This window comes from Bombus flavifrons, chromosome 3 (genome assembly GCF_040668555.2).
Source record: "Bombus flavifrons isolate JBK064 chromosome 3, iyBomFlav1_principal, whole genome shotgun sequence".
Taxonomy (NCBI): Eukaryota; Metazoa; Arthropoda; class Insecta; order Hymenoptera; family Apidae; genus Bombus; species Bombus flavifrons.
The window spans coordinates 18,479,029-18,503,395 of record NC_138444.1 but is presented as its reverse complement, the minus strand read 5'-3'; the positions used below and the strand labels follow the sequence as shown (position 1 = coordinate 18,503,395).

The window sequence follows — 24,367 nt, the reverse complement described above, 5'->3', positions numbered from 1 at the left end:
GATGCAGGTATATCCGCGAAACGGCCAAAGCCAGTGAAAACCAGTAATTCGACGAAATTCACTGGGATATTTTACCGCGGTGGTTACCAGTGGAACATTTTCTAGCGAGAGATGGAATTTCCAGACAGTGGACGGAATTACGAGGGAAGGGCATAAATTCAAGGGTTGGATTGGCGCACGAGGCAACAACTCCGGAGCCACCAGCCGTGCTCCTCTTTCGCAAGTTCCAGAGCTGGCTGCCAAATTCAGCAACAAGTTCGCTTCCGTAACGGGGCGGTGTACAGGAGATGTCGTGGCTACGACCAAGTCCTCCTCCTCTTCCTTCTCCTCCAGCTTCTGACAGAGGAGAAGCGCCGATGGACGGTTGTATTTCTTGGCAACCACCTCCGCCAAACATTGTCACCGACCCTACGTCAATTTCAAGCAACAAGTACAGTTTCCGTTTAACTTTCCGTGCACACAACCTTCCCCCGGCTCTCGCCGCCATTCTAACCGGCCGCCTTGGCACTCGACCTCGCGTTTCGCGATAACACTTTTGTAGACCACTTATTCAGCGAGCTGGGATACGCTGTTATCGCGAGCCCGCGATTCTTATTCCGCCGCGTGGATTAAACGTCGCTTAACAAGTCGGCGGATCTTTATGCAGCTACACGAGTAAAAATAACGTGTTCCAAATGGGGTACCGATAAGGGAGCTACGTCGGACGAAAGAAAGGTAAACCAGAGGAAACGTACGATCGTAATTTTGTGGGATGGAATTGCATTTGATAAAATCAGCGAATAGCCGTACGGCGATGTTCGCGAAAGTATAAACATTTAGCGTATGCAAGTTTTATTGATGTACGCTGCGTCTCGTGGTCGTAAAACCGCCCTAAAATGTTTCATTCTTAAACAGGTTCGAGATATCGCGGAACACGCATTGATGAAAAGATTAATTAGCTTCGTGGGTATAAATGACCAACATGGCAGAAAATCGCTGTAATATAAAAGTAGTAATTTTGAACTTTCTTTCATGCAACGTCTAAAAGTCACGTCTAAAAGAGTATCGACAGCTAAAGACGATCTTGACGCGGAGTTCTCTGTTTCTGTCAAGAACAACTGCAACCATTGAAACTGCTAATAATCTCATTCTCGATTTCCCATTTTGCCCGATCAAAGTAATTGACTACCAAGCAGATGTAGCGCGCAGCTTTGTCCTTTCACGGATCATCCCTGGCGTGCGTTTAATTGCTCCAACCAAAGATTCTTTATCTTCCTGCATTACGGGACGACCCATCGTTCGTCCAATTATTCGTTACGCCGCAGTTTCTGCAGCTTTTCGGAGCGCCCAAAGGAAGGTTGGTCTTGTTAGACGCTACTCGAATTTTCCACGAACATAATGAAACGTCGATAGGAAGAAGGGAATGAATAATCGGAAAAGCGCGTCCTCCACGCTCTTATTTTACTATTCTGCGTATCCTCTTCTTTCCTTTCTCTTTCCATTCTTTTTTTATTCCTTAAATAATCCATCCGCTGGAATAAGTAATCGCAGCGGAGCTGGTCTCTTACGCTTCGAGTGCTTTCGAATTGGCGTTCGATCGACGGAATTAATGAAAACGTTCGCAGACACGAAAGGTATCTGTGTTTTTTATTCGTGAAACACGAGAGCGAGAGCTTTGTTCTCGAATGAAACACTCGTGGACGCGAAACAGCATAAATCGAGAACGGAAGGGGATGGGTTGTCTTCCGTTTAGCTGGTTAAATGCGTTTCTAATTCATTGCTAAAGGCTACTCTCGTGCGAAATTGCACGACGTGTCCGACGGAAGCGGATCGTTCGACCACGGAACCGCTTCTGGCTAATTGAATTATCCTACCCAATTTTCCGTGTCGCCAGGGACATGCACGAGGGCGGTTGTCGTAGGATCAGTCTCCCTGCGAACGAGGGCGGAATTAACGCTTCTGATCGCATCCTCTCTAGGTTTTCGCGTATACCGCTTGACGTAGGTAAAAGTACTGAAAACCTTGTCCTCTTCTTCGTATTCTTGGATTTTTTATATTTTCTGTAGCGTGGATCGCGCGTATCTTGCCTCGCACCTTTTAATCGTGTCTGATATAAAATATTTTAGTAAAATTATACGTTAATGACTAAGCATTCGCGTCTGGACCAGTAAGCGATCGTAAGAGCATTTCTTGTATCACGTGACGATCATCGACCCTTTGCACTGCGAATTTTATTTCAATTTCGTTATCAGCAGCTCCCAACGCTTTTAGACGTTTTATTTGAAATTTACTTTGACTAAAAAATAAGACAATTTAAATAAATAAAGGAAGAAAGGAATTCGCTTAAATAGCAGTTTTATTCGCACTATTGTTGTATTTTGTAACTTTTAAGTGTATGATATATCTTGAAACAATTTCCAAGACGCAATTCCGGTTTTCTTCCGCACGTTTCACAAAAGAAGGTGGCACTCGACAAAGGAACTCCCGAGATAAAAACTGATGCCGAGTCACGCTCGACATAGGAGTGCGAAGGGTTAATGTACAAAGTCTTTCGCTTATTTCCTTGATTATCTGTAGCATTTATTCGAGACAAGGAAGGTCGCTACTATCATATCTCGTGCAGAAAATTTCGCGGTTTAATTAAATTTTTGCTAAAAATTTTACCTCGCCATCGTGATAATAAAATAAAATCTTTTTGTCGTTAGTCGCGCGTCTATAAGGCGACTATTAAGTGGAGAGAGGATTGGCAACGGAATTAAAAGGCCGTGTTAGACTCGATAGAAATATTGAATTTCCATGGAGAAGCGTCGCGTTAGACGGTCTAGACGCGTCGCCGTGTCGCATCGGCTGACATTTGAAAAGTGCAACACTCACCGTGTTACAACTACGACGCCTTCCAAATTTAACGCGGGTCGCATACCGACGTGACATGCATCTCCAATGAAATATGCACGGCTGTTTCACACGGGTTTAGTCGGTACATCGGTGAAACGGTCGCTCACGAATCGTCGATAAATCGCACGAGTATTAAATTGACGTTCTTCGATTCTTCATTCTTGTTCACCAGATAAGGTATCGTAAAAATATTATTCACCGCTATCCGGAACTCGTAATATGGTACTCGTTTATCCTTCGACATTGTTTTTACGGACAAATTATGATCGATTTGATACGAATTGTCGTATCCTCGTATATTTATTCGATTTCTTGCAAATTGATATTTTATCGTTAATGGCCATCGATGGATTAAACGTCGTCCTCTTGAGTAGAATTTCTACGAGATAAAACACTAATTACTCGTCAAAATCCAATGTGAATCGTAACAACGTGAAAATATGAATTGCAAACCGAGCGTCGTTTCACCGAGAATTTCCAAATATCGCGTAGAATCGTGGAAACATTTCTTACGTACAAGTATTTAAATTCATCACGACGATAAAGTAACGGTCGATGTAGCGTTTGAACGAGTCGCTTACAAGTATAAGCTGGTGGCATTCTGTAAATCTTTCCGTGGTGTCAGCAGCTATCGTCGGCCAATTATTCGCGATCTCGAAAAGCAGTCGCGCCTAATTATTAGATCACGGCTAGACCGACGTCGAACCTCGTCCCTGAGCTCGAAAAGCATTTTCGTAATTCCGCGTTGTCCGGCCTGACTCCCGAAATAAATCCAGATACTGGTTGTTCGCGGCGGAAACGGACCGGTCGTCCACGGTGGATACAAAATGGAATCCCTCCGAGAATTATACTCTCCAACACTGGATTTTCTCCGACGTTAGTTTCCTTTGAATCCTGAATTAATCGCCGTTAGGTTTCCATTCGAAAATCGTCGAAAGAAATTTCTTACTAATTACGAAAAAAAACTTACTTCGTTTCGGAATATTTCGTTTCAATTTGTACGCTATATCTTTCCACAGGATCCAAAACTATCGCTGGAAGAATTAAAATTTCAAACAACTGTTATCTCACAACATTTCCATATTCTCTTCGAGTTCTCAGCTTTTGTATTATTCCGTTTATTCGTTGCACTTTCGCTCGATTTATTATTCCTTTCCTTTCACGCTACTTCCACTAAATTTTTAACAATTCACCGACCTGAAACTCGTTGCTTGTCGGCGGCTCCGCAAACGGGCCACCGAGTTCGATTAGTTCCATCATAACTCGAGCAATTGCGGATCGCACAGCCAAAGGACCTTCGTCCCCGGTTCGACCCCGATAACCGCGGGGCAAACTTGCCGAGATAAGGGATACTCGTGGTCGATTCCTGTGCGGTTATCTGGCGAGGTGGTGAATCGAAAGGTCGGGACGTCGTTTGTCACCCAGAAATCGTGTCCTCCTTCCCTCTAAACTTTGAATCGCTTTCCCAAGCTGGAAGAAACGTGTTAATTTCAACAAAGATCAATCTGTCACCGTTGCATCCATCGACTCGCTCTATCCTTCGCAATATTCTGAAAATCTTCGTTTACAGCTCGTTCGATTCGTCGAATTACGATCGCTTAAAGCTCACGATATTTTTCATTTTTTTAAATAAAAGTAAATTCTAATAGGGAGAAGTTTATCAACTCTTTCGAGGCTGACGTTTTTTCAGACGTCGTACAATTTTATTCGTGGCAATTAGCGCTAATGGAAATACAAATTTCCCAATGTTGTCGCAAAAAAGATATAACGCAGCCAAATTTGAGATTAATTCGACCAAAAACAACTACATCTGTCGGTTAGTTTGTTAACGTTTAATTTACTAGTACGTTAAAGTACGATATAGCGTGTACTCGATATTAAACGCGATCGACTGTGTTCCAGCGTAAATGTTTTAGTTTCTGTGGTTAGTTCGAAATATCCGCGTAATACCGATGCATGAAATTTTCCCAGTTCTATCAGCCACGTTTCACGGAGAAAGCAGACGGAGCGAGGAAACCTCTGCCAATCAAGCTCGATTAGAAACGTTTTGCTACAACATCTAGAAGCACATTCGCGCGTTTCCCCTTTTTCTTCAAACAACCGTGCGTGTTCTCGTATTTGTTTTGTTACTTAAACATTGATTAATTTCATCCAAATATATATATATACTAAATTTCCTCGCAATAACGTTGCCGTACGATAGAATTTCGCGTTATTAACACTAGAACTACCACACCAGTCGAATCGAATGGTTTTACAATTTTATTTTAAAATTCCCACTTCGTGTTATATTTTTTTGCGCAGTGACGTAATGACTTTCGAAACGATAACTAAAAGAATGATATAATGAATTTTGTTTTGTTTTTTATGTATTCGAACTGAAAATAATTTTGTATCAAGGCCACTTATACCGATACCAGTCAAAATACCTGGTACTTGTCAAAGTGTAAAAGGGTGCTGCGATCTGTTTATCGAACCCCGATTAACCGATTTCCTCGTTTTGTACAAATTGCCACACGTTTTTCAAATTTTTACCGCGTATCGTTCGATACGACGATATCAGTTTTCAGGAAAATTCCGGATCGATCGCTAGATCTCTAGATGCTGATACTGGAAATACCACGGCAGTGAAAATGACTGGTTCTACAATTTTATAAATGTGTCGACCCTCGTTTAGGGACGATGGTCCCAGATGGATTAATAATATCAAAAATTTACTACATAACGTGGAATTGCTTCTATAAGAAAATAATAAATCAATAAATATAAGAATATTCTATTATTACATATTTTTTAAAGACTAGTCATTTTCACTGGTCTTGGTAGAAATAGCTTCGTGTTAACTGTCGGTAGTTCCAGTGTTAAAATGCAGCGTGCTGTAATAAAATTTATGAAAGAGATAATTATACAACTGAAAGTAATTGAAAGTTTATTTCGGTATTGCGGTATTACGTAACCGTTGGCGCGTTTATCTTTGAGAAAAAGGAAAGTCATTAACGGAGTAGTTACAGTGTGTTCTTTGCGTGTTACATCCTCCACGCATTTCGCGAAATAAAGAATGGCATGCTAGATGTACCATAACGGAAGAGAATGGAAGATAAATATTTCTCCTTATTCCGAGAGGAAATATTTTTAAGACACGTCAGCCCATTTTCTCGCGAGAACTCGCTCCCTTGGTTCTGTGTTGTAATTTTACGGCGAGAAATCTTGAAATTATTTACAACAAAACGCCGTCGATTTAATCCGGCATTATGTAACGACTCTGCGAAACGAACTGATGCGCGAAGATTCCATTCGGTACGGACATTATCCTACAACGTTTGTTTAACAGCCGTCAATTTCCGTCACGCGTTTCCCCCAGAACGCTAAATTAAGCAACGAAGGATAATAAATATGTCGATCTCTGCCTTCCGAGATCGATTCGCTGCCAAAAGTCGATCGGGCCAAATGCGCGAAACAGAGTCCCAACGACTTCTTCCTCGACCAGGCGTGAAGAGTTCGCGCGATTTATTGAAAGAGGAAACAATAGTTTCGAAATAGACCACGTTTGTTTGTGGAAGAAGCGGAGTTCGCGAGAACTCGTGAAAGTGCTTAAAGTAATTTCTGCGATTCGAAAGATATTTATTCGAAGTAAATTTACGTCGGATAATTATCAATTAAAAATAACCAAGTATATACAGTCAGCAATGAAAACCTTCGTACACGCTGTAGCTAATCTGTTTTTTTTTTTTTTTTTAACGCCAAATTGTGTCTTAGATCTGCTGTATCTTGCATAGAGAAGATGATAATTCAAAGACAGAACAAAACGAAAGAGACTGTGCTTTCGTGAAACTGTTAGAAAACTATGGAAATATGTCAGCTAAATTAAGTTTCGAAATACATCTATCGGACGAAGCATGCGGAAGTTTCGATCGAAACGAGCAGTTCCCAAGGGTCTTTTTATTCGACGATATTCTAAACAAAAAGGGAAGCGACGAATCGATCTCGTTGGCAAGATGCTGTTCAACTTTTAATTGTAATGCTGATACCTCATCGCCGAGCGATCCGAAACTTTGCAAGAAATTCCTTTCCACCGTCGATGCTCGAGCTTCTTCGTTGTTTAATCATAATGGTGTCTTATTTCGACCGAGGTAATTATTGGATTACAAGTAAGAAACTTGCTCTGGAATCCATTTTATCGGACAACGATACATCATGGGAAAAGAAATTGAATTACCTTCTGAGAAGTCATCGTAATCTGATAATCTCTGCGATCAGTCAGCTGTTTCGCCGACTCGTCCAACTACTAGCGTATTTCTAGCGTAAAAATAAATTGTTTGTAACTCGAGGAGTAAGCTTGGAGCGACGATTTCGTAATTAAATACTACGATCACACCTTATAAATGTCCCTTTTTCTCCAACACTTGGTATAAAAACGACCGTATAAAATTCAATTCAACGACCGTCGTTCCTCCAAAAAATTCAGTCGCCACGCGCCGTTTCGAAAACAGAGTAGAATCATCTTGCACTCGAGTCGACCGAAAGACAACCCCTAGAAATTACCCGGACGCGAATTGAATTATTCAAAGAGACGTCTCGGAAAGAAGAGGGAAGCGTTCCCCAACGATACTTTCCTTCGCCGACAAACAGAAGGAAACAGTCGGTGTACACGGTGATAGAGCGAAAAAGGAAGAAAACGGAAGAAGAGCCAAGACACGAAAACGAAGGAAAGACAGAGAAGGAAGAGGAGAGAAAGCGCGAAAGTACGGTGAAAGAGAGAAGCGACGAAATGGAGGATGAAGCGCAGAGAGCATTGGAAAAAGGTACGTGGCAGAAAGGCGGAAGAAGAAGGCTTCGCGGTGTTTTTCTTATTGTCTTCGAAAGCGAAAGAGTGCCGACGCCGCGCGACGACTAGCGCAGTTTCAAGGAATGCATTAGGTAGATGGAACGTGTAATTGAACTCGCCGAGAACGTACACGAGCTTATACGAGGAAAGACTGGCCACCTGTCGTCGTTGCGCCTCCTCGTTCTTCCGAACCGTCCCTGGTATCCCCCCTCTTTGTCCCGTTTTCACGATCGTTTTTCTCTTCGCATCGCCATTAATCTGTTTAACTTACGTTCTGCGGGAGCGTAAAGGGTCTGGTCGACTTGCCCGAGGACAATGGGGAACTCGAAGATAGGGATAAGGATACTGTAAGTTCTTCGGAGAGTTTTGAAATTTGGATTGATCTTAATTTTGGATTAATCGGACGATCCTTAAGAGGATTGCTGCGTATCGGGAATCTTCTTTGAATAAGGAAGGAAAGGAGTAGAGTTTTCGGAGGATTTGGCAGATGGGAGGGTTTTAGAATATTATCGATATTGGTTATCGATCCTTAATTTACACTTACGCAACATCTTGGTTGGATCGCAAGCGACGTGTTGGATTAACCATAAGTTACTTAATTTTAGAATATTTTATTCTCTGCATTTTATAACGTATAACAGAAATTGCTGAAATTTATCATGTAAGATATAGAATCCAAATAGAAAACGAATACTTGAAAGATCGCTCAAGATCAACTGGTATTTTTAACGAAAAGAAAAAAAAATTATTGCGATGTTTTATGACGTTAGCAAGCGAGGATTAATTAAGAAATTAGAAACGGAACAGTTACAAAGTGAATGAAAATTGAAAATTCCCTTGTCGACCGTGTTTCTCTAAACGTTCGAAGTATAAAAGAAATTGGAGCGAGGAGAATGTTGGATACCATGGAAGGTAAAGTATTTAACGAAAGACATTTTCTGTCGTGTCTTTTTGAGTGATATAAATCGAACATCCGAAACTATGACGCTTGACGAGCGAAACATTTTCCATCGTGTTTTTTCTCTTTTTGAATAATATTAAAATGTAGGATTTTTTTTGGAGAGATACAAGTCATTCAGAAGTCCTCGAAACCGCATGAGCACGTGTTACGAGTTAACAGTTCCAAAGAGAATCATGCACGTTCAACGCTTTATGGACTGGAAAGAACAGACATGTTCGAACACCTTCCCTCGTGTTTCGAGATCCGACTCCCTTCCCGCGAATCGTTACTGTGCACTTCTCTGTCGTCACATCTACATGTACGAGCTTCGTTTATCCGGCCATTTGCCACCAAAGAAATATATCATAATCAAATTGAAAATAATTAGCAATTTCGAGTTTTTCTTGAAAGATTGGAAGAAAAAGAAATTCAGAGTTTTCCGTTCCCATAGTATGGATATTATATACCTTTAAAACGCTTTATATAACAACCATACTATGCGAAGGGTCTTGGAAAACGTAGGTACGACCGGTAAAAATACCGGTTTCTTACGTTACAGTTTTCTACGCTAAATTTTCCATAAAAATTAAAATCAATCCAAACTTATAATTGTTTGATCCTAGTATCGATCGTAAAATTAAGAGTCAATACTATTAATATTCGTAACCGAGATCGAAACGCAAGAAATCTTGTGCAACCGATCCGTCGACCGTCAAAGACACACACACCATTTCGTTGGAAATCCCACGCGAATAAACGAAGCTCCATTCTGTGGTATGCGTGCGTGTAAGAAAGAGAAAGAGGGAATGAATGAGAGTACGCGCAAGAGGAACAAAGCCACGTTAAGCTGGTTGCGATTGGTGTGTTGCAGACACGAGGTGCCTGTCACCTCGGAGCCGATCACGGTGATACACATGGACGAGGACGTCGTCGTGGTCAACAAGCCCGCCTCCATCCCTGTAAGTGGTGTACTGCCAGGACTGTACTGCCAAAAAAAAAAAAGAAAAAGAAAAAAAATAAATAAAATAAGATAAAAAGAGCGAAAGAAACAGATGGGAGCATCCACTCGGTTGCAGTAGTTTCGCCTATCTGTTTTCGCTATCGCGGCCGATTGTCCGCGCGACTACGACGATTGTTCGCTCGGCCTTTCGCTTTCTGCGGCCCAGGCCGATTATTTTTGGCCCGAAGCCTCGGCCGCGCGATCAATCCGAACGAATCCGTGTTTGTTTGCTGTTCGAGATCCCATGGTTGTACTAACCCAAATTATTCACTCGCTGGAATACCTTCGATCTTCATTGTATCCAATTCCGGGAAGTTGGTGGAATCCTTGCGTAACGTAGTCGGAATCTAAATGAAGAATTTATCGACGATGGAGAAGAATGTTCTTTTTTCGTCTTTCTTCTAATGGTAGCTTTTAGTATCTTCTACGGAAAATATTACAATTTACCAAGTTGGTTTACCGAACTTGTTAGCTTCTACACCGTTAATTCTCCAATTTATCGTAACGGAAACTGTGAAGGAAACAGAGCTTGCTATTGCTAAATCGAAGGTATTCCAGACTCGAGAACGTGAAATTACGTTTAAAAATAAAAATAAAAAAAGAATGAAAATAGAAAAAAAGAGTGGAATAGAAGTATATAATAAGAGAAAAGCGTTCAATCGTCGTGCATATTCTCATACTTGCCGCATGTTTCATTTTTCCTTGTATTCTTTTTCTATCTTTCTTTTTTCTTTCTTATCGTGTCATGGTAAGTTTCTATGCATTTCGTTGGCATATAATTAACCGCACGTCCATCGTGCAGCTGTATTTTTCCTATTAATGTTTTCTACCTGCAGTTTGACGCGCCGGTGGGCTTTGCTCATCGTCTGTGACTCGACGGCCTTCGACGTGGCAAAACAATTATGAATAATCACGCGGCAATTTTGTAATGCGTTTGTACACGCTGACTGCTTTTCATTTTGCCCGGCTCGTCTCTCCTCGCTTCCCGCCAGTCTTCTTATTTGCGATCCTTCCTCGTGTTTACCTCTTTAGATTCTCTTGTTTTCCCACCAAAATCCCGCCGCGAATGTTGCTTTGCCGTATTAATCTTTTAAAGTGCCTCGGCGCGTATTTCTTTTTTAACGATTTAAAAAAACACGTTACAATTTCTTCTTCCTTTTGCGAAAAATATTTTCTTGCAAACGCCTCCTCGTGACTCATTTTTGTAATTAATACGATAAAAGCGCAATTACGGTTTGTTGCGTGCCGTCCAAATGTAAATTCGTCGAATTTTCGAATCTAAAGAGTTTCTCTACGGTTAAAATTTCGGATTTTTATCGCAGTTAAAAGATACATACAGTTTCGAACAAAGTATTAGGTCGTCCGAAAAGTTTCTTTCCTTTTATAAGGAAATAATAGATACGCAACATTTTTCCTTTTATATTATCTTATCGAATTACGTACGATCCATTTTGTTCTATCGAGATAAAGATTACAACGTTCGATAGATTAGATTTCATGTTTGTATACTTAATATACGAGGTACTTACTTGCTTACATACTATAGCGTTTTATAGAAATAGAAAGTCAGCGTACCGAGGCAATTTTTCTTTTCAAATTATTCTCACATCGATCACGTGGCAGTTTGCGAAATCCTTGATGATTTCTCGATGACATTTTCACCGGTTCTCAGCGAACGAATGATTTATCTCGCTGATGCTTCTGCCGTAATGTTTCCAACGACCAAGCACAGAATTCCAGTGATTTTTATAATCGTATGACTCTAACCGTACATCCTCGATTGTATCTTAACGAGGGATAATAATTTACAGCGAATGTTATACGACCGTGTAATTTTCAATTATGACGCGATCGCGTGACGAAGCAAAAAGACTCTGTAGTTAATGTAATTATACCGAAATAGGTAATGAATTCTGTCAAACATTATGGAATCTTTAAACGATTGGATAACTTGTGGCGCTTTGAATAATTGATATTCTTCAAAGATAAATTTTAAAGCTAGAATTTTATAATTAGTAAACATCGGTGATTTTAATAGTCGCGAGAAATTTAAAACTTATTAATGTCGCTAAATCAAAGATTTCTTAGAATTTCTTCGCGTCGAAAAGATTATAAATATATTCGAGAAGCTATTATTTCGTCGATGTTCACGAAAGAAGTAAACAGAAAGGAAAATAATTTAATTCGATAACTAGTTTCGTCGATCCGCAGGTAACTGCCACGAAATTGAAACTTATAACAAAGTTTCTCGGTTCGTCACGATGATGGCTTTCAGGTTCGACGTGTCCCGCTTTTGTTTCCCCGTTTAATTTGCGGTCCTCGCTCGTACGTGGATCAAAGCCAAAGAGAAACATTAAGCGACGCTTAATTACCATTCCACGCGTTCGGTTAATTGCCGCAAAAACATTTTTGCGACCGCGGAATGATCATTTAATTACGCCCGGGAACAACAGACCGGATCAGTTTTATTTTCCAAGCTTTTGTTCCGCGCGTTAGATTTTACGAGTCCATTCGATCGCCACCCTCGCCAGACTACGCCAAACAGTTTACGAATTCAACTCGTTTCACGTTCCCTCTGTGTGTGTATGTGTGCGCTTTATATCCTGTAAACGTTAAATTGATATACACTTGAAATTCAATGAACACGCGTAACGTTATTACGCGCTTAAAAAATAAAAGCACAATTAATACCATTTGCTTGTAAAGTTTTGATCGGAAATATTTCATTGGATTGAATTTAACGAAGATGTAAGATAAAATAAGATGGTACCGTACGTAACGTTATAAAAATACGAAAATACTTAATAGTCGTTTCTGTCAGAAGCAAGAGCAAGCGCGAAAGAACAAAATTTTTTAAATATCTAAAAGTAGAGACAAAATGAAAACAGAAAAATGTGAAAATCGGAGCAATTTATTATTTAAAAATTCATAGAGTCACGCATTTAAAATTCACAAGTAAACCAAAGATTATTATTATATCGAGGATTGAAAGGTAAAGATTAAATATGTAACACATAATCGTCACGGATAATCGCGCAAATACACGAGTCTAAGGAATTGAAACGATAAAATTTCTATCGCGACGACTCTCGGATTTCTTGTATTTTGATCGCATAGGAAACAGGAAAAGGATGAGACGCGAAGTCGAGCAACCGATCTTCGTCATCGGCAATCGCCTTAAAAAATTAAGTCCGCCGCGAAAGCCTCTTATCGCGATAGAAAATAGTTTGACCTAAAGAATAGGAGTAAGGATAGGGAAGGAAGCGAGGTTTTCGCGATATATATCCGCGTGGAGCACATCCGGTGCTTCCAGTGAGTGGGTCGGACAATACGATAGCGACAAAGGAGGAAGGAAAGGGTGACAGGGGACATAGAAAAGGGGTTAGTTGACGAGCAGCGAGACGAAGAGCAGGATTATCGGGTAAATCGAGTGGTTCTCGTCGTCGCTCGGATGTCAGCGCGTCTTTACGACCTGCTATTTCCTGTTTATGTACTATTTATGCCTTTAACGATCCCTCGCCTATCAACCAATCGACATCCTTCGCAGAATTGCTCGGTCAACTCCTTCGAATTTATCGTTACGTGCGTGAATCGCAAGTGTTTCTTCTCGCGTTGACACTCGCTTGCCTTTATCTTATCGTGGTTGTAATATCTATGAAATACTAATGTAGGAATGTTATTATTAGTTATATTATTAGTTTGTAGGTAACAGTATGATTAATACAATATCGTTCGCACTCGCACGTAATCGAATATAAAACCCCGTTTCACGTATTCGTTACTCGCTGCTTCTACGACACAACAACGCAACGATCTTCACACGACCACGATAAATTCAACTCTGACTCTCTCAACTCTGACTCTCTCAACTCTCGTTACGATGTTTTCCATGCTCGCTATTTTCCCAAACGTACCTTGGTAACGCTCGCGACACTCTTTGACAACGTCAACGTATCTTGACAACGCTAATAAACAATTACCCCTCGCGCCACGTCCTTCCCCGATGTCACACTATCCCACATTAATATGTATGTGTTACTTTAAATATTTATAGACAATTTGGATAACGTGGATGTTTATTCTTCTGTTAGTTTTTTCTTTTTTTTTTCTAATATGTTTTACGTATGTCTAAAGAGTGATGTTCAAACGTCATTCATCGTTTACATACTTTAAGAATGCATAATTTATGCGTTGTGTTCTTTCTTGTACCGTAGAACGCATTGTTTATGCATCGTGCTCTTTTTCGTACAGTATAACGAACTTACGTCTATATTAAAAAATTGTGACAGTATTAAGATTCTAGTATTTTATTTGTACTTCGCAAACGTCACCAGCAAGTTATAAATATCGGTAATATGAAAAATAAAACACGAGAACAAGTGTCGAATGAGCGTCGAGTGCTTCGCTATTATATTGCTTCGCTGCGATTAGGATAGTGACAGATTGGCGTTAATGAATCGGAGTGTTGGCAACGAGTGTTACTTGAACTACGTGTCGCTTTATAGGCCTCCTCGATGGAGTATAGTATATCTATTCCGGAAGTTTCGTCGTTGTAACTGTAGTCCAAGTAAAATTGTACTCAAAAGATCCTTCAACGGAAGTTAGAAGTTTTTCGTAGAGCGAGGAAATTATTATCGATGCGCGGTGTCATTGGAATTCTCTATCGCTAAGAAAATTAGTGGTAAATTAGGTATTTAACTCAAGGTAGCTGCTCGACTCTTCGTAATTTTGCCGCTTCTCCGTTATTTCCTTTCAAATGTGTAAATTTGCCTCAACTCTACCGTGCTCTTGCAATTTTTGTGTCTCGATCGTTCGTTTCAGTAAATAAAAATACTTGTAACGTTCTAGGAAATGTTTTTCTGCACAAAATCAAAGCGTGAAATTACAAGTAACGTAAATTCTTCCATTTCAACTTCTTCGGCCACGAGATTTTAAGACACAAAAATGTACTTTCGCGCTTTTAAATTTCCCGTAAATGCACAGAGATGCACAGTCTGATCGTTATATTTTTAATATAAATACAAATCGAAACCTAATTCTTTTCAACCATTGTAGGCGTTCCACTCATTCCAGAAATTCTTTCTAATCGCATTTTTCAACGCGACAATTCCGGATCAACCATTGTGCCCATATTGCGGCTGACACGAACGCGCAATCATCGAATCATTCCCTTTTGTCATAGAGTCAATCGGTTTTTTCTCTTCGAATTGGGAGAAATTGGTCGACGTCGCATGCAGGCAGCCTGTTTGCACGTGCATTCGCGTCAAATCGTTTGCCCTAACCATCGTTGGTACCATAATGGCGTCATGCAATCGCGCTTAGCTTCGAATTTCGATCGTATACCGCCAAGACTGCTGCTTTTCACTAACGTTATATGTTTACCCGTTGTACGTCCTGTGTCAGTTTGTCTAGTGAATGATGTGGTTAGTGGAAAGCATTTTTAATTTAATGGTATTGACCGTAGAGATGTACATAGTCCACGGTACACAGTCCGGTTGAAAAGTAATGGGATTGCCAATATATTAATTCAAATGCTAATCGTATTTGTAGAAATCGTTCGTTTTATTCAGAGTATGTTCCTTTGGCATCGATTTACTTCAATGCCAAACATGGTCAACCGATAAATGAATAGATTTGTGGAGATTTGCTTTTGAAATGGTTTCGAGTATTCTTTTCATGACTGTCTTTATACTTGGAACATATAATGTGTATTCTACGTTAATTCGTAGTCAGTGTTTTATTGAAATTCTCTGTATCAAACATAGAAAGTAATCGTAGAGGGAAAATCACGCGATTATCACAGACGAATGATCATTGCTGCGTTGTTTTATTCTGTGAAAATTTATTATGCGCAAGAATTCGGATGTGCTACGAAATATTATAGTATCGCTTCAATTGCGACTTGATTCGTATGGTATGTGATCGTAAAATATTACCCGAGAAATAGTAAATCGGTGAAAGAAAAATTATTTCAAACGAAGAATACTCTAACAGTCAAACGGATAACAATGTTGGATAACGAAACGATTAGCTTAGAAGCTAAAATGGTCGAAGAATGTTCGTGGTGGAAGAGAGGAGCACCTCTTGCAGAAACACTTCTGGTGTCTGTAAATACAATAATACAATAATCCCATTCCGCTTTTCTCGTTCTCCTTGCCGAGTATTTTTAACCGTAACGCGTAACTCGACCAATTGCACAATCCTCCATCTTCCTCGTCCTCTTTTCCGCTTCGCGTTCTGTTTTCTCGGCAAATAAACCGAACCGATCCTGGAATTGCAGGTGCACCCGTGCGGACGATACCGACACAACACGGTAGTCTTCATTCTGGCGAAGGAATACAATTTGAAGAACCTGAGGACAATCCACAGGCTGGACAGACTGACCAGCGGTATTCTCCTTTTCGGTAGAACGCCGAAGAAAGCGAGGCAGATGGAGCACCAAATAAGAAACAGACAGGTTCGTTTCGTAACGGTGTTATGCGAGGGAAACCTGCTTGGATCCGCGGCTTTTCCAATAAATTCTGCCCAACACCGTTAGAGCCGGATTGGATAAGAACAAAAAGACACGTTAGATAGCGTTTCGTGTTTTGTAGAGATTTACTACTTTTACGAGATATTATTTACAATGGTCCCGATCGAATATCAACTTTGATACTAAAAGAGAATCGAATTCGTCTCGTAATAATTTTCAGTAGTATATGTAATTCATAAGTGCTATTGCTATATTACTGCTATATTAATTGCTTAGTGGAAAAGTTAGATAACGTTTAACTTATTATTTAATCGAATAACTGAGTAGAGATTTACGTAAAGTCGTGTTATAAGATTCTCAACGGAATGTTAATTTTAATATTGAAAGAGCGAGGTCGGTACTTAGGTAAGCACAATTTTTAGAATACGATATATACGTTGTCCCATTTCCTATAGAATCGAATATTCTAATAGATCGCACTGATATCAGAAAAATTATCGCAATCTGGCAGTCCTTTTAAAAGTTAACTTCCATTGGTCCTGAAAGATAAATTGAGAAACGTACAGGAGGAATTGCAACCTAGAATAATCTAGTAATATACGATCAACGCATAAATTCTTATTTCAGGTTCACAAGCAATACGTCTGCAGAGTGGAAGGCGAGTTCCCCGAAGAGGAAGTGGTCTGCTCCGAGCCGATCGAGGTAGTATCCTACAAGATAGGCGTGTGCAAAGTCTCCGAGAAAGGGAAGGACTGTGTAACCCGTTTCAAGCGCCTCAGCTACAACGGCAAGTCGTCCGTGGTGCTCTGCAAGCCTCAAACGGGACGAATGCATCAGATCCGTGTCCATCTTCAATACCTGGGCTACCCAGTGGTAAACGATCCTCTCTACAATCACGTTGTATTTGGTCCTGAGAAAGGAAAGGGTGGTAACATCGGGAAGACCGATCAGGAGCTGGTCAGAGATCTGATCAGCATCCACAACGCAGAAAATTGGCTTGGCATGGATGGAGATTCGGAGATGAGTCTGTTCAAGCCGAAATTAGACATAGAGGAACGCGTGTCGTTGAGCAACGACAAGGATGGATCCTCTCCATCCTCGACGCCTGGCCTAGGCGAGGAGGAACAGCAACAACAACAGGAACAATCGCTGAAGGTGACGGTAGGCACGCAGACTGGATCAGAGCCGCCAGATTCTAGTTTCACGAACGACAAAATGACGGTAGATCCGCACTGCTACGAGTGCAAAGTGAAGTACAGAGACCCGAAACCATCCGATTTGGTCATGTACCTGCACGCGTGGCGCTACTGCGGTCCAGGCTGGGAATATGAGACTCCACTTCCGGCTTGGGCAGCCAGCGACTGGACCGAAGAAGACCGATAGTTCCGGTCCACGAAGCATCGAAACGAGCTGTCATCACCCTTCGTATCCCTTTTTGATATCCTTACCCCGTGCCTTCCATCCGCCAGCGAGCGATCTCGACCATCGTACATGTACCCATCCCTGTGACCAGGTCGCTGGACTCGCGAACAAACGAGAGACCTCTCGGTTGGTCCTCCGAGATTGGTGTCGCGTCTGGTCTGCGCTGATATTCGAGGCTCTTCGCGCTGGCAATATCGCGGTGAATCTGTCGGGATCGTTTCCAGGATGATTCTCAACGAATGGCAGGTTCACCCGTGGTATTCCGAACGTCGTAGATCATAAACGAGGAAGATTGATGGATGGCGAACTATGAGCGTCACAGCGTTAATTGGCTCGAGACGAAGCGAAAGTTTGCGTGAGACAGCCTGCAGGTGTTCCGACGAATCTTCGAGGAACGTTTCAGGCCGTCCTTGATCCCTGACGCGTTCATCCGTTGTTGCGACGCGCGATCGATCTAGAACAGAGCTGCACAGGGTAGAGTGCTGTTCGCCAACTCCTTTTACACCGTAATTTACTCGCTATTGATATTAGAGAGTCGATACGAAGCGACGGTCGTACATCGTACAAGATTATCTTTTTTTATAATTTTACAACTTTACGTTAAAGAGGATAATCGAACGATTTATAGTTCGTGAAATTTGCTTATAGAATTTCATTCGTTTCGTTATCAAACTTATTCCACGAGATATGTGACATCACTGCCCATAATTTTGTCCTCCTAAGAACCGTTACACAATTCTCATTTAGAATAACGTAGCGTCGATTAGAATTCGCGCGATTCGATCTGAATCGGTGGTATTGTGGTTATCCCATGGGGAAGTATAGATTCTCGTCCAGGATGCACCGACGAATAGCGTAAAAAGATCGAAGCATCAACGTGGCACGGGGCGACGAAACGATCCTGATCGGTTCTGTAAACGGGTCGGTCGAACAGTCACTGCCACTGGTGCGCGCACGAGAGAAGATTGATGCAACTGTCAACCGCGAAAGCCCGAATGGATCGTTATCGTACGTGTCCTTGATTTATGATGCAGATAGGAACAAGGAAAGCCGACGGTCTTTTCTATTACTCGGGTCCCCTGCGACTGGGAATCTTTATGCTTCTGATCTCGAAGGAAAGCACGCTCGAAACCCAGTCCCTTTTATGGATCTTCTTCCAGCGAACGAAAAGAGTTCGTTCTTTGCTTATTTTTTTCTTTTTTTTTTTTTTTTTCTTACTTTCTATTGGTAGAATATGCAAGATCGAAATAGTTCCTTCGAAATATCATGGACAATTAGTAACGCCATTTAACGAAGATGATTGCTATTTTATGTTTCCTTTTTCCCTTTTATCAAAGGGAATTAAATAATGTTTATCAGTTATGTAACAAATGCTTCATTCTATCAATCGAGAGATATAACGAAACTTTGAAATGTATCATGGAAACTGTATTACAGAGTAGCGCAAACCCCTTAACGCAAAGCGATCTACCCTCATTCCCTTAATTAGAAACGCCTGCAGTCACCTTTCCGTAACTATGGCAAACGATCTTCCGTGTATTTCTTAATCAGATTATCTAAACGTAGAATAGCTACAGTAACGTCATTCCCTGATCCAAGCTACCCAGAAGCCCGTAGATCAGCGAAATTCAATTCTACGACTAATAACATCTACTTTATCATACTTTCAACAACGTCTTACCTTTAACAACCGTCCCAGAAATCTCTACAATCACCATCCATCCACTTGTTCTTTCACAAACGCTCATGACGCAAACTAGAATAAAAAAGACAAGATCGTGATCGAAAATTGTTTAATCCTTTAACGACATAGCTTGAGATACTTGGGTCTTTTCATCTGTGGTCTTCGAATGTTATCAAATAACGTTATTAATATTTATTTCTTATAAAAGGTTAAAAGTACGTATTTTTATATGCAATACCGGAAACGCAAAAAATTCCAAGGGTAAAGAGATAATTGTTCTTTAAATCGTTCGTTCTGAATTTACTATTCTGTTGCTACTGTGAAAAGGTCAAGAATGTTTAAGAATCATCATCGACCAGCGTTCATCCTCGAGAACCGCGCAGACAAGGGGCTGACGTAGGAAACTGCAATAGAGACGCGTCTATTTTTATGGCTGATTATATATACAGGAAACTAAATAGTGGCGCAGGTCCAGCGGCAGAGGTCTCCAACAATAAGCGTGATCTTGCCAGGAGGATATAGCCAACGATCATGCCAAAGAGCGCGAGCGCGTCCGGCGAACGAGAGCGAGTGTATCGGAGATGGAGTGAAAAATAATAAATGTATGTGTGTGTATATGTATGAGAGAGGGAAAGAGAGAGCTTCTTTCAAGCCATATCGTGTACGTGTACCTTGTTCCCGCGCGTCGTATAAGACCGCGTCCAAGTGGCAGGACTTGCAACAAGTACAATCGAGCGAGTGAAATAACGAGATTAACGTCGTACATTATTTTGCTACGAGTCACGTTCGTCTCCTTTAGCGGGGCTATACATAAGCTTTTATCTCGTGCTCGGGATATCTGGAAGAGGTGATGAGAATGGTAAACCTTTCGGATCTTTTAATTGTTTGAAAGAATTATATTCTGGGCCAAAGATGAAGCTTGTTGTCATTTGATTGTATCACATATCCTTTTACATCCCGCTGTATCATTTCTATTCATTTTTATTCTTCTGATAGAAGATCGTACGAACCCTTTCACTGAAGCTTTGGTCGATTCTTTTCATTCAAATTTTATATCATTTGGTAATCTGTCTTATTATGGCTCGTTGAATAATACACGGAGAATGGATAGTTTCAAGCGGATTTTGATGTTACGAATTATGCGATTCGTGCGACTCGGTTTCATAAACTGCGTTCTTTTGGAGAAGTTTTAGAGGAAGTTGGAAGAAAGTGGATCCTAACGGTAGAAGACGTGCTCAAGAGAACACGGTTTACATAAACGCCAACAACGTTAAAGTTGAAATCGCAAGAAGGGAACAAAAACCATCTTTTATACGAAAGCTTTGTAATAATCGCGAGCTATTAAATAAATTATCGAATGAGAGAATGGAACAGGATGAGAAGACATGAAAAGACAAAGAGAAAACAGTTCTCGTTACCTCTCCGGATTCTTGTAAGCAACAGGCAAAACAGAGATCAGTGAACAGAGATTTTAGATAGATAGACGTAGGAAGGAGATAACGTAATAACGGACCTATCATAAAAGACAGTGTGTGCGCTTACTAACCCAACGGGATAGCTTGCGGCGAGAGACGAAATGAAAGAAAAAAAAAAAAACAATATAGCAAGCTATCCCGATATTGTAACAGCTAGCTTAATTTTATTTAAGTAAAAGAAAAAGAAGGGAAGAACTAACTCTCGAATATATATCGAATGAAAGAAAGACAAAGAGAAAAAAGGAATAAAAAAAGAGAAAAGAGTAAGGACGAAAGGAGAAACTCCAAAAGACAGTCTCGACTTGATAGCACAGAGACAAAAGAAGAAAAAGGGGGAGAGAGAGAATGTGTGAGAGAGCAAAAGAGAGAGAGAGAGTGTGCGTGTGTGTGTGAGTGTGTGTGTTGAAAGAAAGAAGGAGAGAGAGAGGGAATGAAAGAAAAAGACATCGGTCTGTAAATCGAGCGAACGCTTTTGTATGTATATACATATATATATATTGTATATTGTATACGCACATTGTACTGTAATCTGAGCGACATTATTGTCTGTATCCGTAGTCAGCGGAAACGTTAGAGCTAGAAAAACTTTTTTCTTGTATAATGAACGAATAAATGTAAAGTATCGTTCGGTATACACATCGTGTGCCAATGTACCCTTTATCTTCTTGTCGATCTTTGTTTCATCGTAGTCGTTCCATCTTCTTTCACACGCCTTCTTCACTTTATTCGATCCAAAAATGTACTTAATAGTATTGAATATTTTAAACATGATATTTTGCATTCTGAAAATATTCGATGTAAGAAAGAATAATGTATACAATACATATTTTGACGCGATAAAAATGTTACATACTATTACTTTGAGGTTGAAATGTACAGGATGATTTAGTAACGGTGTTAGGTAATCTCCTCTGTCATTATTTTTGAATCATAATTAAAATTGTATCCCATGAGTAAGGAATTTATTAAAAATTTAGTAATCGGATCAACCTGTACATTTTGTTCAAATATACAGGAACGAACTGTCACATTATGTGCTATGATTTAGCGTTCGCTGTATCCCGGATTTTCAGTGAGAACAAATAAGATCGATGTTATTTCAAACAAGATTAGAAGCTGTTATTTTCTTGGATTCCGCTATCGTTGAAATAAAATCACAATTCTCTTTGAGTACCTTTTACTTTAGTTTTATTTTAATTTCCCGATATTCTTCAAATTATAAAGATATTGTAAAGTATCGCGTTTCACGTCCAATTTCCATTAGAGAACGAATACTTTCGGATCACGCGCTTTACCAAATTATTTTTCCTCTTAGTACAGTATGTAAAAAATTATCGAATTATCTTGAAAAATTACGTCTGTTTCTATATTAATACAGACAAATTACATTCTTTCTACCTATTTTATTTACTAGATTATCAAAAGTTGAAGATGACTTTTATCGGCAAAATTATATAGGAAATTCAACAACACCGCATTTTGCAAAGTTCGACTTATATATACTGCAAATAAGTACAATATTTTACAGATATATATATTTGCTTTTCCTACAATCGACTGTTTTGCGGTGGACAAATATTGCAAAGTTCAATGGTTTCTAATTTCTCTACCTTTATTTTAATTGGACACTGCTTGCTTGCGCTCTTGAATACGTGCTTCTATTTCCGGTCTGAAATGTCTGATCAGTCCCTGAACTGGCCACGCTGCACCATCCGCCAAAGCGCAAATGGTATGCATTTCAATCTGCTTGGTCAACTCCCACAGCATATCTATCTCATGCATTTCCGCTTGTCCTTGGGCGAACCTAGACAGATATTCATTACATGATTTCCAATATATAATTTATTTCTCTTTTAGATAAAATAAAAAGAGCTAACAAATAGAACTATTTTTGTACCTTCTCATGATTTTATACATCCAACTTATTCCTTCACGGCACGGAGTGCACTGACCGCAAGATTCGTGCTTATAAAAACTGATAAGACGCGTAATAGCTTTAATAATATCAGTCTGTTTGTTCATCACGATTACAGCTGCGGTACCAAATGAGCTCTGTACTCTAACGAGATCATCGAAGTCCAATAACACTGTATCGCACACACTGCAACATCATACGAGTAATTATAGCTGTTAACTCAATTTTGACCAATATGTGCTATAGACTCTTATTCCCAGTTGGTATTCAAATATGTATAAGTACCTTTTGGGAATAACCGGAGTGGAAGATCCACCCGGAATCACACCTAACAGGTTATCCCATCCACCGATTACTCCACCAGCATGCCTTTCAATGAGTTCCTTCAGAGGAATGGACATCTCTTCTTCCACAGTGCATGGATTGTTCACGTGTCCCGAGATGTTAAATAATTTAGTTCCGTGATTGCGTGGACGACCGAATGACGCAAACCACGCTCCGCCTCGTCGGCATATAGTCTATATATTGAAATTTCTATTTTAGAATTAAGATTTTCTACGTATGTGTGTATTTCCTAATAGCGTTAAATATATGATAATTACATACAGGAGCAACAGCGACGGTTTCGACATTTGTGACAGTGGTAGGGCACCCAAATAATCCAACATCGGCTGGAAAAGGTGGCTTTAGCCTAGGCTTTCCCTGTTTTCCTTCGATGGATTCAATGAGGGCAGTTTCTTCTCCACAAATGTACGCTCCTGCTCCTCTTTGCACAAAGATGTCAAAATCATAGCCAGAGCCACAAGCATTCTTGCCAATCAGGCCTGCCTGATAAGCTTCTGCAATGGCGACTTGCATATTTGACGCTTCGTTATAAAATTCACCACGAATATATATGTAAGCTGCACAAGCTCCCATAGCACGGCCAGCAATTAAGCAACCTTCTACTAGCTTATGTGGATCGTGGCGTAGAATTTCACGATCTTTGCAGGTGCCAGGCTCACCCTCGTCACCGTTAACTACCAGGTATTTTGGTCTTCCATCAGAGGGCTTATTCATAAAGGACCATTTCATGCCAGATGGGAAACCTGCACCTCCACGGCCTCTCAGACCAGATACCTTAATCTCATTAATGATCCAGTCTGCACCTTTTTCTATAATTTCTTTGGTCTTATACCAATCTCCTCTTTTCAGAGCACCCTGTAATCTCCAATCATGTCTACCATACAAATTTGTGAAGATACGATCCTGGTCAGCCAGGGGGCCACCCTTTTTCTAAGAAAAACGATAATAACACAAATCGTTCCATATTTACCTTATTTTAATATGACAAACACTAATTAAAGCGGGAATAAAATACACGCACCTTCCCTTCGGGCGCGGCATCGGCAAATGTTCTTTGCTGCTGGCTACACAACGGTGACCCAAGGAAACCTTAGAATCATAACCAAATTTTTCTATTACATAACCTCCTTTCAATGACAACGTAAAACGTCAAAATTCTTCTTAAATATGAAAAGCATCGGAACATCGATATTCCCTGCATAGTGGTTGGCTTTGAATGACGTGAACGTCGTGAATATGGTTACAAATCAAACACAATAATATCAAATCTTACCCAATTGTCTCCTTGGGAGTTGAAAACAACGTACAATTGTGCCAGCCATCTTGCTGTTTGCGATCTTGCAGAAATTTGCGATATCGAGCTGTCTACTTAGAAGATCACAGTATAGCCATCTCGCAGCGCGCTCAAGAAACAA

General features: G+C 40.3%; 2 protein-coding genes across 6 annotated transcripts in view; one reads left to right on the top strand and one right to left on the bottom strand.

Moving 5' to 3' along the window:
* The window catches only part of LOC138178199 (pseudouridylate synthase RPUSD2), a 178,061-nt gene extending 156,716 nt beyond the window's left edge, over positions 1-21,345 (top strand). For all 4 annotated transcript variants that reach the window (XM_069109780.1, XM_069109781.1, XM_069109779.1 and 1 more), the window contains 3 exons: positions 9,511-9,598; positions 15,920-16,096; positions 16,739-21,345. In XM_069109780.1, the coding sequence (XP_068965881.1) occupies positions 9,511-9,598; positions 15,920-16,096; positions 16,739-17,494 (1,021 nt within the window). In that variant the 3' untranslated portion in view covers positions 17,495-21,345. The remainder of the gene's footprint in view (positions 1-9,510; positions 9,599-15,919; positions 16,097-16,738) is intronic.
* Positions 21,147-24,360, bottom strand: ND-51 (NADH dehydrogenase (ubiquinone) 51 kDa subunit). 2 transcript variants are annotated; one of them, XM_069109784.1, is made up of 7 exons: positions 24,226-24,360; positions 23,974-24,041; positions 23,214-23,882; positions 22,893-23,125; positions 22,590-22,793; positions 22,303-22,496; positions 21,147-21,474 (listed from the first exon to the last, which is right to left on the bottom strand). In XM_069109784.1, the coding sequence occupies exons 1-6, from the start codon at positions 24,272-24,274 to the stop codon at positions 22,310-22,312; spliced, it is 1,410 nt and encodes a 469-aa protein (XP_068965885.1). In that variant the 5' UTR covers positions 24,275-24,360; the 3' UTR covers positions 21,147-21,474; positions 22,303-22,309. The 2 variants fall into 2 exon arrangements, with proteins under 2 accessions (XP_068965885.1, XP_068965886.1); XM_069109785.1 differs by having other exon boundaries at positions 21,147-22,496; positions 24,226-24,359.
* Between the last annotated feature and the right edge of the window lie 7 nt (positions 24,361-24,367).

Bases quoted from the DNA above. Each gene is read 5' to 3' on its own strand.
- ND-51 (XM_069109784.1), bottom strand. From the start codon at position 24,274: ATGGCTGGCACAATTGTACGTTGTTTTCAACTCCCAAGGAGACAATTG. The intron at 24,042-24,225 runs GTAAGATTTGAT...TATGATTCTAAG, and splicing joins ACTCCCAAGGAGACAATTGG to GTTTCCTTGGGTCACCGTTG. The intron at 22,497-22,589 runs GTACAAAAATAG...ATATCTGTCTAG, and splicing joins ATGTATAAAATCATGAGAAG to GTTCGCCCAAGGACAAGCGG.